General features: G+C 53.3%; 1 protein-coding gene across 1 annotated transcript in view; it reads right to left on the reverse strand.

Moving 5' to 3' along the window:
- Positions 1-12,210, reverse strand: part of LOC108505740 (ephrin type-A receptor 8-like) — a 50,005-nt gene that overhangs the window by 12,720 nt on the left and 25,075 nt on the right. The window contains exons 4-5 of the mRNA XM_017832023.1: positions 3,732-3,887; positions 1,890-2,225 (exon numbers count right to left, since the gene is read on the reverse strand). Coding sequence (XP_017687512.1) covers positions 1,890-2,225; positions 3,732-3,887 — 492 coding nt within the window. The remainder of the gene's footprint in view (positions 1-1,889; positions 2,226-3,731; positions 3,888-12,210) is intronic.

The following is a 12,210-nucleotide window of genomic DNA, read 5'->3' on the forward strand; positions in this document are numbered from 1 at the left end:
ATCATGGAGGTCTCTACCAGGACCCTGACCCCTCTTGTCCCACATGGGGTAACAGGAGAGAGGGATGGGGAAGAGAGAATGGGGAGATGATAAATGCCCAGAGGGGTGATCAGGGTCTAAGCATGAGCCTAAAGGTGTCCTGGGTGTGCTTTTCTGCCCTGGGACACTTGTCACCTTCCCAGGCCTGAGCTGGGAGCCTGTGAATCAGTTCTTGAACCTGCCATGCCCCAACTGGAGCTGTCACAGCTGGAGGAACCAACTCACCAGCCTCTTTTCCCACTGGAAAATTTCCCACTGGTGGTTCCCCAGAGAGTGCAGTGGCTGCTGTGATGGTCAGGTGCAGCCATGGGGTCCAACTCACTGGAAGGGTTGAGGCACCTCTTGTGTGCTGAACTGACAGGGGAAAATGGGATGTGGCAGCTCTAGGGAAGACAGAACTGTTGTGGCTGTGGCTGCAGTACAGGGGTGTCATTGGAGCAGCACAGAGACTAAAAGAGGCCACAGGGGCTGCAGCTGCAGTGGGGTACCCAGGGACTGAAAAGCAGCAGTTTTAGCTCAGTTCTGCCTCCTCTGAGAAGCAGAAAAGGCTGTTGGTGCACAGTACCCTGGGCAGATGGGACAGGGTGGGATGGTGGGAATTAGTTAAACTCCATGGGCACATGCAATTGCTCCAAACAGCCCCAGGGCATCTGTGCTGCATCTGCCTCAGCCTTGCTCAGCCATCGGGGCTGGAGGATAAGGGTGACCAGCACCCAGCAGGGGCAGCACCCCCGTGCAGTGCATCAGGGGTTCCTCAGCCACCCTGGAACACAGGGGTGCTCTGCCATGTGCAGCAGCTGGAACACTGCCCAGCACGGCAGACAAACTACCAAATTCCCAATCCTGCTGGTTTCACATCACCTGCAGCACTTTGCAGCAGGGAGGTTGAAATGGGAATATTCAGCACTTCCTGACAGCATCTCCCTCGGAGGCATCAGGCTGAGGCAGCTCATCACCACTTGGAGGGATTGGGAGGGATCAAGCCAGCGGGACTGAGCCAATTCCACGTGCTGCACAAGTGCCACAGGCTGGCATTAGTGACAAAAGGGCCTGTTCTCATCCCAGTCATGAGCTATTGCAGTGAGGCTCCCCAAGTTTCTCCCACTGACACCCCTGCCAGGAGAGCAGAAGGGGTTCAGCATCACAGGAAGTTCTTGTGGGCTCATTTCAAACTGGGAGGATTAACAAGGAATGTCACTCCCTGCCCTGATCTCTCTGCCCACAGTGTGCTCCATGGAAAAGGGCTCTGGGAGATGCCCAGGTGACCCTGGAGCAAAGCCCTGTCCCACCTGGGCTAGAGCACTGCTCAGAGGAATTTTCTGGGTAAATAGCATTTTGCAGCAGGGGATTTGCAGAGCTGAGACATGCATAGGAGATACTTTTCTAAGCAAACATTGCTGTCACCTGCCAGAGCCTGGCATTGGTGTGAGCTAAGAGCAGAGCACGAACTGCTGCCCAGCCCTTTGGGAAGGGACAGAAGGTTGGAGGAACAGCCCTAAAGATTCATGCTCCACTTAGTGTTCCTGCCAATAAAAAAGTGTTCTCTGTGCCCCTGTCTCCTGCAGAAAAGGAGCCTCCAACAGCAGCTGGAAGGGGAGGAGGAGGAAAAAGGACACTACGAACCAGAGAAGGGTAAGAGGTGCCTCGGGCAGCAGCTTGTCCCACCTCAGCTCCCTGAACCCACCTCCAGCAGCAGAGAGGACAGGGGTCACATCTCCCGGGGGTTCCAAGCCCATCACCAAACCAGCCCTTTGCTGTTAGAGCAGGTTCTGGCCCATGCAGATACTGGAGTGACATCAGAGCAACATCACAGGCAAAGGCTGGAGATGGGGGGTGTCTGCTCCTCCTACCTGCCTGGTTTGTCGTGATGTTGGCGACTGCGGCTCTCCTGGACTCCAGGCTGAGGTCGGAGACGCCGTTCACGGCCTCCACCCAGAAGGAGTAGTTGGTGTGTGCCAGGAGGTTGGTGACAGTCAGTGCTCCCTGCACCAGGCTCATCTGCTGGGGCACGAAGCGGATGCCGCTGCCGCAGGCCTCGCACGGCCCCGCGTCCCCCGCGCAGCGCCGGCACAGCACGTTGTACACCACGTCGGCACGGCCCCCCTTGTCCAGGGGGGGGCCCCACTCCAGGGTCACCGAGGTGCCGTTCACGCTGGAGATCAGGTTCACAGGAGCGGAGGGAGGGCCTGGGAGAGAAGAGGAGGTTCGGGCAGAGCAGGGGGTGCTGGGGTGTTGGGAATGGTGGAGCGTGGGACCAACGGAGAGACGCGCCTTGGGCATTTTGGGTTTGTGCCTGAGCGCACAAACAGTGCTGCAGGGAACACAGAACTGCCCAGGGAGAGGAATGCTCCGAACACAAAACAGCAAAGACACAGACAGGGCTAAGGGTGAAGTGCCATGGCTCAGGATGCCAAATGCCAGACAGCAAGAGAGGGTGTTTGTTCTGGGGGAAGCGGGAAGCAGCGGTGATGCAGGAAGCTTTTGGAGGAAGAGCCAAGGTGTTGATGAGCTGGATATGCTCATCTGGTGTATGGCCAGTCTTCACGAGCGAAGATTTGGGAAAGGTCATTAACCCTTCGAGCCTGCGCAATGGATTTTTTAGGTGAGACCCAGTGTGCACTGAACTGAGCCCACCCTTTAATCCTAAGGTTCATCTGCCGGGGCTGAGCAAGCTTGGACAGTGGCAGTGAGGTCCTCAGGATGTAGGTTATATGCTCATCTAAAGGGAAGGGAAAACTCACATTTCCTGGAAAGATTAATAAACTTGGGTGGATATCCCCTAGGGAAACACAAGTTGGATGTTGTTGACCTGTCTTTCACCCTGACCTCAGCCATCAGCCTCACGCCTTTCTGTCCTTCTGGACCAGCTACAGAAAGGAGGACTCCTCCTGGGATGTCCTTGTCCCCTTTTAATAGCACTGGGTCCCTCAAAGCAGCCAACTGCAAAGAGCTAAGCTAAGGCCTTAAAACAAGCCCTAGTGCCACTGTACACCCACAGACAAGGAGAGCACAGCAACACTTGAGCTGCCCCAGTGGCTGCTCAGGGATGTGTGACCATTTGGTGCACTTCTGCAAAGGAAAGCTCCAAAGGCTGGAGCTGGAGGGGGAGGAGGGGGTAGGGGTGTGCTGGTCTCTTCTCCCAGGGAATAAGTGACAGAACCAGAGGAAACAGCCTCAAGTTGTGCCAGGGGTGGGTTAGATTGGGTATTAGAGAAAATTTCTTCCCAGAGAGGGTGGTCAGACATTGGAACAGACTATGTAGGGCAGTGGTGAAGTCACGATCCCTGGAAGCGTTCAAAAAACCTGTGGATATGGCACCTGGGGCCACGGTTTAGTGGTGAACGTGGTGGTGGTGCTGGGCTAACAGATAGACCTGATTTTAGAGGCTTCTCCAACCTTAATGATTCTATGATTCTAAGACTCTGGCCAGGGATGTTTGGAGAGCAGGATGACACAGGATGAGGATGAGGATGACACAGAGGCAGTGAGGAAGCTCCTGCCTGAACAGAGACTCAGGGTTGTAAGGCTCCAGTTGCAAGGCTCTAGAGCTCCTTGGGCAGCGTGCCCAGGGGCAGGAGCGAGCCAGGCTCAGCCAGGGAGCAGCTGCTGTGCCCCAGGACGTGCCGCCTGCCCCTCTGCAGCGTTGGTGGCCACCAGGGCAGACGGGGCAGGGGGTCCTGGGGGGTACTCACGTGTGCAGGCGGCCGAGGGCGGGTCCTGCACCGCCCGGTAGAAGCTGCTGTCGCAGCGGCACACACGGGCTGCCCGGCTCTCCGAGTGGCTGTGCAAGGGGCACTTGGCACACAGCTGGTCCCCAGGGGCCGACTTGTAAAATCCCAGCTGGCAGGCTGCAGGGGGAAGGGCAGAGGTTCAGAGGGATGCGCCTGGATGAGGGGATCCCACCAGCACAAAGCCGGACCGTGCTCTCACCTGGTGCGTGGGAAACCAGCCCTTCTCCCCAAGCGCCTGCCTGAGTCCCCTCCCGCTGTCCAGCTGCACACTGGGCTCTGTGAAAACTTCTGGCCCCCGGACTGCACCTACTGCCATCCTGGCACCCGTTCCCCACCGCTCCACAAGCAAACTCGGGTGTCTCTGCCGCTCCTGAGCTGCCTGCAAAGCTCCGGGTGTTTCCTTTGTGCCTGTGCCTGCTGTCCAAAGCTCTCCCTGGTGCAGCCACTGTCTGGCCCAAGGACAGGGAGCCCACTGCCCACTCTCTGCGGAGGGACGGTGAGGACAAACGAGACAGCCTTGAAAAAAAATGAGGTTTTTTTTTTCCTCCGACAACCCAACCTGCCTGCAGTTTCTCTGCCGCCTCCTGATGCAGGAGCTCGTCCCACACCGCTCGTCCCACGCCGAGGCTCCGCTCCATCCTATCCCCCCCTTTCCCAGCAGCCCCTCGGGTGGATCATTTGTCACACAAACAAACAGCTCGTCTCTCGTTAGGAAAATCGATTCGTTCAAGAGTGACATGTGGCATGTCAGGTATCTGGGGGCGGAAGGATCTGCCCTCTCTTGCCGATTTAGATTCCAAATAAGGAAAAGCAGGCTCTGTCTGGGTCCCAGTACTCACGAAGTACTTTTAGGACCAGTTACAGTGATTCAAGGATTATTCCTGGCTCTGACTCATCTCTACTTTCCCCACTGAGGTAGTAATATCTTCATTTTCCTGTCTTTACATCCAGTGTCCAGATCTGCATACAGCCTCAATTTTTGCTTCCAAGCATCTAGAAGGGTTTTGTTTGTGATCCACCTCCCCAGGGAGGCTGAGTCCCTCCATGCTGTTTGTTTTGTTTCTTGCTGATTCATTTTCTTTTTAATAACACTCCCTTCCTTGCCACAGATCTCCCTGTGGCAGGCAGACCAGCATATTCCACCCATCACACACTGCACAGTTATACAGGAGCCTTTTTATAACTGAGCTCCTTTAGCAATGGCAGCTGAAGGCAGTGCTCCAGCCACACACATCCCTGGTGTGGGGACCTCTTGCTGGTCCTTCTTCAGACTCTGTCACCAGTTTCTGTGGCACTTTGGCACCAAGTGCTCCTTTAACAGCAGGGGAGTGATACCACCAGTGCTGCAGGTGCCAGAGGTGGTATTGCAGGTTGGTGTCACATCCTGCTACAGCAAAGGCCACCAGTTCCAGAGTTTGCTCCTGAACTCCTGCTCCTCCACTGCCCAAAGGCCGTCAGAGCAAGGAGCAGAAATACCTGAACTTCGGGATGCAAGGGAAGGCAGTTGTGAAATTGCAGCAGCTTGGGGGTGGCTTTGTTCCCCAGGTGTTTTCCTGGCACCTTTCACCTCCTCAAGGGCATCAGAAGAGGAGAGAACACAGGGGATGCAGGTCTGGGGAGAGGTTTGCTGTCCCTTGCCAGTCACACCAAGGACAGCCCAGGACATTTGCCAGGCTCCTGTGCTGACTGGTCATGCCACAAGCCAAGAGATTCAGGGACTCTCTACTCTTGCCAAGAGTCCTCTGATGCCGCATCACCCTCTGGTTTGCAGCCCTTTGGTTTTGGGTATAAGACTGAGATGAGTGCTGATACGCCCTGTTCTCAGGTGGTGACAAATTTGGGAGGTAGCCAGCTGGTGGAAAACAAAACAAAACAAAAAAACTCTGTGAATAAAATAAATCTGTAAGAAAGAAAATTTCCCATTTTTTCCATGTGGGAAAGGATGAAGACACAGAATGAGCACAGATGGGAGCTGAGCAACGGGGCAGATGCAGGTCAGGAACTGCTGCCCTCAACTTGTGTGAATCTCCCTTGGACCTGCAAACCACCACCATCTCTAACCATGCAGCAACCAGGGACTTGTGATTCCAGAGGAACTGGAGTGGTTCCCTTCCACCAATATTTAACTAAGGGCAGAGGAATCAGTGCTGCCTCAGGTACGGAGACACAGGCAGCAGGAAGGATGGGAACACGAAGTGCAGCAGATTTGCACGGAGCAATTGTAATCACTTAGCATTTAATGCTGTAAAAAAACCATTAATTACCTGTAGCAATGAGTCACAATTATTTTAGATGCACTCGAGGGGAAAATTATACTAAATGACAAATTGCAGGTGAATTTGTGTGCCAGGGCAGAGCCATCTCCTGGCACAGGGACAGCATGAGCACACGAGGAGGACTGGAGAGCACCTGGGGCTGGGGCAGGCACTGCTCAGGCGGGTCGTGCACCTCTGGGTATCTCAGTGCTTTAGAGGGAAGCAGAACACATGTGCAAAGCCTTTCACAGGAACAGGAGAGGGCACTAGCTTGAACCTGCACAAGATATGAAATCCCTACAGTACAGGATGCCAGGCATGTCCTGCTCTGGATTGAGCTCTCTCATGCCAGCCCAGTGATGCGTGGAGGACCAGGACCTCCTGGGTTAGCTCTGGGAAGAGCAAACAGCAGAGAAGTGGCCAGCAGGAACAATTCAATCAATGCACCAGGTATAAAATCCACTGGTCTCCATAGCCATGGCTGTGGCAGCACACACAGAAGCCTCTCAAATCTGAAGCCTCCCACCAGTGAGGTTGTGCTGCTGTCTTCACTGCAGCCAACTACTGCCACCTGCCAGAAGTGCCCTCCCAGGAGCCCTGCAGAAGGTGTTTTGTTTTTTTTTTTCCCATTATTTTATTCAAGTGATACCCTTTCTCTGTGTCTGAGGCTCTCAGGTCCTGCCTCCTTGTGAACTCCCAGAAGTCCTGCTGCTGGTGTCCTCCTGTCCCCAGTGCCATTCCCCCGCAATGCCCAGCCCAGGATGCCTGTCCCTGCAGTTTTGTCTCATGGTGTGCTTCTGCAGTGCAAGTGGGACAGGAGCAGCCCTTCACCTGCCACTCAGCTCAAGACTTGCACACCTAACTGGGCTTGCAGCCTGTGCAGACCTGGCTGGTCCCAGTATCACCAGCAAAGCCTACAAATCCCAGCACTAAACCCACGCTTGGCAGAGCACATCTCTAGCCCTGTATTGCACAGGTGAGTCCCCAGTGATCAACCCCAAACCTGTTTGGTTCAGTTCCACGGGGTTTCCACTCATCCCCACACCCTGCACAGCACATCTTGCCTGTTTTCCCTGCCCACCAGCCTGACTCTCACATGTCGTGTGCCCAAGGGAGCAGCAGGTTTGTCTCAGGAACAGTGAGCGTGGGGAGGGATCTGCTCACCATCTGGAGTTCGGTCCATTTGTTTCCCTCCTTCTCCATCCTCTGGGGACGGGACAACATCTGCTAATAAGCTGGCAGAGCTCAGGAGATGATGGATGGACCTGTCAAGGATATGCTGGCTGGGAACAAGCTGCTCTTCTCACTCTGAAGTGGCTGTCTGGGTCTAGTGCTCTGCAGGTGGACCTGATGGGACCACCACGGGCTGCTTTGGTGGGGCTGCAAATGCAAGCACTGACCCCGTGTCACTCCCTTTCAGCTTCATCCTCAGCCTGGGAGGTTTGGGCATGGCTGAGAGGGTGCCAAGGGGCAGCTCTGTGACCCCAGTGTTGCCGATTGCTCCCTTTCCTGACCTTTCAACAGATCTGGGCATCTGCAAGCACCAGAAGAGCAGTCATATACTTCCCTTTGGCCACGCCAGGAAGAGATAGAGATGGAAATAGAGGTGTCACAGCCACTGTGACAGCCAGAGACAGGCACCAGTCCCAGAGCCCTCCAGGCTGCAGAAGCCAGCACAGAAAATCCAGCTCCTCTCAATCCAGTTTTCAGCATGATGCCTCCAATCTCAACTCCCACATGACACAGACACTGAAACAGGAGCAGGTTATTCTCAGTCGTGTCCTAAAAAGAGGCATCTGCCTCATTGCCCAAAATCTTGTGCTTTTACAAGGCTGTGCTCCCCTTTCCCTGCAATCTCAGGTCAGCCCAGGCTCTGGCCTGGTCGGTGGTCTGGAGGGGGTTTTGGGGCCTGGCTGGCTGATGCTTTCAAGTAAACTCCTGGTCCATAGATCATGGGTTGCCCTTCAGCCCTGCTGATGCCCACACATCCTCTGTGTGCTCTTGCCCCTGCACCCCCTGATCACTGCCTTACCTCTGAGTGCCACGTGAGCCTGACCACAACTCAGCTCCCACCTTGCAGTCCCTCTGCTGCAACCCTTCCCGCCCCCAGGAACCCATCACACCACTCCACACACCTGAACTTGTCTCTGTCACCCCAGACTCCACCTCACATCCCTGCTGCTTGGCCCTTCTTCCCACAATTAACCCTTTGCACCCCTGAGTGTTTCAGAGGGAGGAACAGGGACACTCTTTTACCCATAAAGACTTTGCAAAGCCAGCAGAACCCTGTGCATGAGGCTGCCAGCAAATGGCACGCGCAGCAAAGGACTCCCTGCGTCCTTCTTGATAACACCCAGACTTTTTTGCCACCAAGACAAGTTGCATAAGGACAGTCCTGCTCTTCCAAGTGGAGTAATTCCACTTGTAGTGCTGGGCAAACTGGAACCATGGTGGTCCAGACTGGCTGCATCCCAGACTGGAAATCTGCATGGTGCTGCCATAGAAAAATCAGCAGGTCTTAGAACCACAGCATGACTTAGAATCACATCTCTAGCCTTACAATCCCAGAATGGTTTGGGTTGCAAGGGACTTCAAAGATCATCCAGCTCCCCTGCCTTGCCATGGGCAGGGACACCCTCCACTAGATCAGGTTGCTCAGAGCTCCATCCAACCTGATCTCAGCCCTGTTGGACACAAACCTGACTCTCTTCTGATCTTCTTTCCCACCTCTTAAACAAAAAAAAAAAAAAAAAAGGACAAAAATAAAAGTAGGAAACATCCAAATCCCAGTTTGCTGCTTCCTGGTGCAGACATCCTTCTGTGGGAGTGGAGGTGATGCTGTGCAGACTTCTGTGGGAGAGACAGCCTGGCACACTCAGAGCAAAGGCTTTTTTATAAAGCTTTTCTGGGGAAATGCCACAGCTTGCAGGAGCTGGATGGAAACAGGCAGCCTAATGCTAGAATTAGAAAAAAAGCTGTTTCCCAAACTCAGCCTTGTCAAAGGGTTTTAGACAGAACTATCCAAAGCTTCTGAAAAAAAACCCCACAGATTTCATCAGACCAAAACCAGACCCAGAAAACACAGACTGGAGTAGGGAAAGGGGCCGAATGGGAGCACCCCTGAAGGTGACAGTGCTGGAGGTGTCCCTGCTGGGATGCAAAAATGAAGAAAGGACACACAAAACACTAAATACTTCATCCCACCCCTGGCAGGAGCTGGAATGGAGCTTTGGGGGCCGTGTGAGCCCTCTCACCACATCCATATATAACTGTGGAGGTGTAGAGGGGCTGAGCTGCAAAATAAAGGTTCCCAGCCCTCCAGCAAGTGAAGAGCATCACAGTGGCCAGCACAGTCCTCACCCACACACAGCTGAACTCCACCAGCCTTTGGATCCCCTTCTCCTTCATGGAAAAGTGTCAGCAGCAGCATGTTGTTTTCAGAAGGGGGAGAAGTCATCACTTGAAGCAGTGACATGGGTGGGATCTGGAGCTCATGCCAAGTACAGAACAACGTTTTGGCAGGGTCCTACTGCTCTGTGGGATGAGGAGCATCTTCCCCATGCAAGGCAATCACACCAAGCCTCTGAATATGCTGGTGGGGAATTTGATGTCCCCAGCCCCCCATTGTGTTACACTATCCCCAGGGAAAGGACTGCTGCGGAATTCCAGCTCTTTCCTGCAGTCTGTCTGTGTCCCAACTCCCCAACAACAGCTTCCCAGGCACCTGCACATGGGAAATCCAGAGTGACAACCTGTGTTCATTACCTGAACCCTGCCAGATTCTGTGGAAGAGTTCAAACAAACAAACAAAAACCCAAACAAAAAAAAACACATTCCCAAACTGGTGAATGTCTTTGAGTGCTGCCAGTTCCATTCATCATAGCCCAGCTGCTCTTTGGCACTTCTTAGAGGGGCCACAGAGACCAACAAAGCACAAATTAAATTTGTTTCATCCCCATCACTTCCCTGAAATCCAGCCTAGCATCATTCTCACCCTTTATCTCTGCCAGCAGAAAGACACAGAAAACTCAGAGGAAAAGTGGCAAACAATAAAATATTCAGCCAGGGACAAAACCTGTGTTGTTGTGTTGGTGGGATACAGCTCTGTCCTGTTTGTTTGTTCCTTACCAGAACACTAAATAAATAGGTTTAGGTGCTGGGATGCTGCTTTGGTTTGTTTTCCCAGTCATTGCAATTAGCCACTGGATTTTAGAGGAGAGAGTGAGTGTGCTGGAGATACTGGGATCACCTTGTCCTGCCCCCTGCCTTCTCCAGCCTCCTTACTGGGCTGAATTAGCCACACACACAGCCCAGCACCCCTGGGATCCAAACAGACCAGCAGCCAGGGCTGTGACTGTGTGCTGGAGGTCCTGGTATGAGGCAAGTGTGAATCCAAGGATCCCATCCCAGGGCTCTATAAGCCTCTAGGTGAAGAAGTCTTTCCTAATGAAAAAAGGGAAGAGAGTAGGTTTAGATGAGATATTAGGAAGAAGTTGTTCCCTGTGAGGGTGGGGAGGCCCTGGCCCAGGTTGCCCAGAGAAGCTGTTGCTGCCCCATCCCTGGAAGTGTCCAAGACCAGGTTGGACAGGGCTTGGAGGAACTTGGGCTAGTGGAAAGTGTCTCTGCCCATGGCCAGGGGAGGGAATTGGATGAGCTTTAAGCTCTGCTTCCCCCTTGCCCCACCAGCTGCAGGACTGACTTCCTTCATAAATGTCCATGGATGCAAAACTGTATTCACAAGCACATAATTACCAAGCTGGGTATTTTCTCCTCTTAATTAGCAATGCCGTGGTTCTTTAATTGCTCGATTAAAGTTGCCCACAAGGAAGGTTTAAGGTACATTAAATCTGCTGATTGGTTCATCAGCATGAATCCCACCAACTGGAAAAAATTAACTGGCTTCCAGATTGCTAACCAGACTCTCCAGATCCATTTCCACCAGCCGTGTCCCACAGGAGGCAGGAGAAAGCCCAGCAGTCCTTCCCCTATTCCCACTTCTCCTTCAGTTTGGGAGCTGGAGGGGAAGAGCAGTGGCAGCCTCCCTCTCTTCTCCCTCTTTGTCCAGAGGACAAAGGCCATTTCTTGGCTGAAGCAGAGCTGGGTAAAGTCTAAACCAGGGCCAGATCCTCATTCAGCCACACACAGCAGACCCCTGTTTGGTGGCTACAGGCACCCATCCTCATGTGCAAATGGGCTGATGGAGCAGGAATTAGGACTTGCTCAGGTGCTGCTCCCCCATCCCTGTTTTCCATCCAAAGGCAACAGGCAGGCTGAAGGCCCCGAGCACAGCAGAGGGAAAGCAGAACCACTTGTGAAAGCCATGGATATACCACAAAGATGTTCTTTGGAAATTCTGCCAAAGGCTCATCCACCTGCTCTCACAACAGGGAAGAGGACCTGTCCCTCTGTTTTACCCTTTTCCATTTCTTCATTAAAGAAAATGCTTCCTGGGAGATCCTGTGCTCCTGGAGGTCTCCATGGCTGGATGCTGGATGGGTTTGTGTCAGCTCCCAGACAGCAGCACTGTGATCTGTAGCCCTGGCACTGCCACTGATGCTCCAAACTGACTCTCTGTGCATGGACAACCTGGGATCAGCTGAACAGATTTTAGCTCAGTTTTAAGTTTTGCTCACTGATAACTGGTGAGAGATGCAGCCCAAGGAATAATTCGGGGTCCCAAAAGGTGGACCCTCATGCAAGGACCGTGGCTTTACCAAGATCCATCCACCAAGGACCATCACACAAGGTCTTGGTGGCTCAGGAGCCCTCCCAAAGAGGACGTGGTAAGAGGGATGTGGTTGAAGAGCCACTGTCTTCACCTGCCTGAGCTTCCCATCCACCTCTCCATCCATCCACCCACTGGACATGGTACAGATGTCTCAGCCCTCAGCCTGGACATGGTACACATGTCTCAGCCTTCAGCCTTTGAGGAGGTGGGTTACAGGTCCTTCCCTTCCCACAGAAGCAAAACCAGGGTTAACAAGCTCCCCTTTCCCATCTCTCTAATTGCACTGACCTTATTGAAATGGATCTCTTATTTGTCCTGCACAGCAGCTGCATGTCAATAAGGTGAATTATGCTGATTGCCTCCTTATCTGATAAATTGCTGGGACAGATCCTTTTCTCTCCTGCTCTTGCTTATTCTGCTGTTTAGGCAGAGCAGTTGCTATTTGCTGTGTGTAAGA

The sequence above is a fragment of the Lepidothrix coronata genome, unplaced genomic scaffold, assembly GCF_001604755.1.
Source record: "Lepidothrix coronata isolate B3197 unplaced genomic scaffold, Lepidothrix_coronata-1.0 Scaffold198, whole genome shotgun sequence".
NCBI lineage: Eukaryota > Metazoa > Chordata > Aves > Passeriformes > Pipridae > Lepidothrix > Lepidothrix coronata.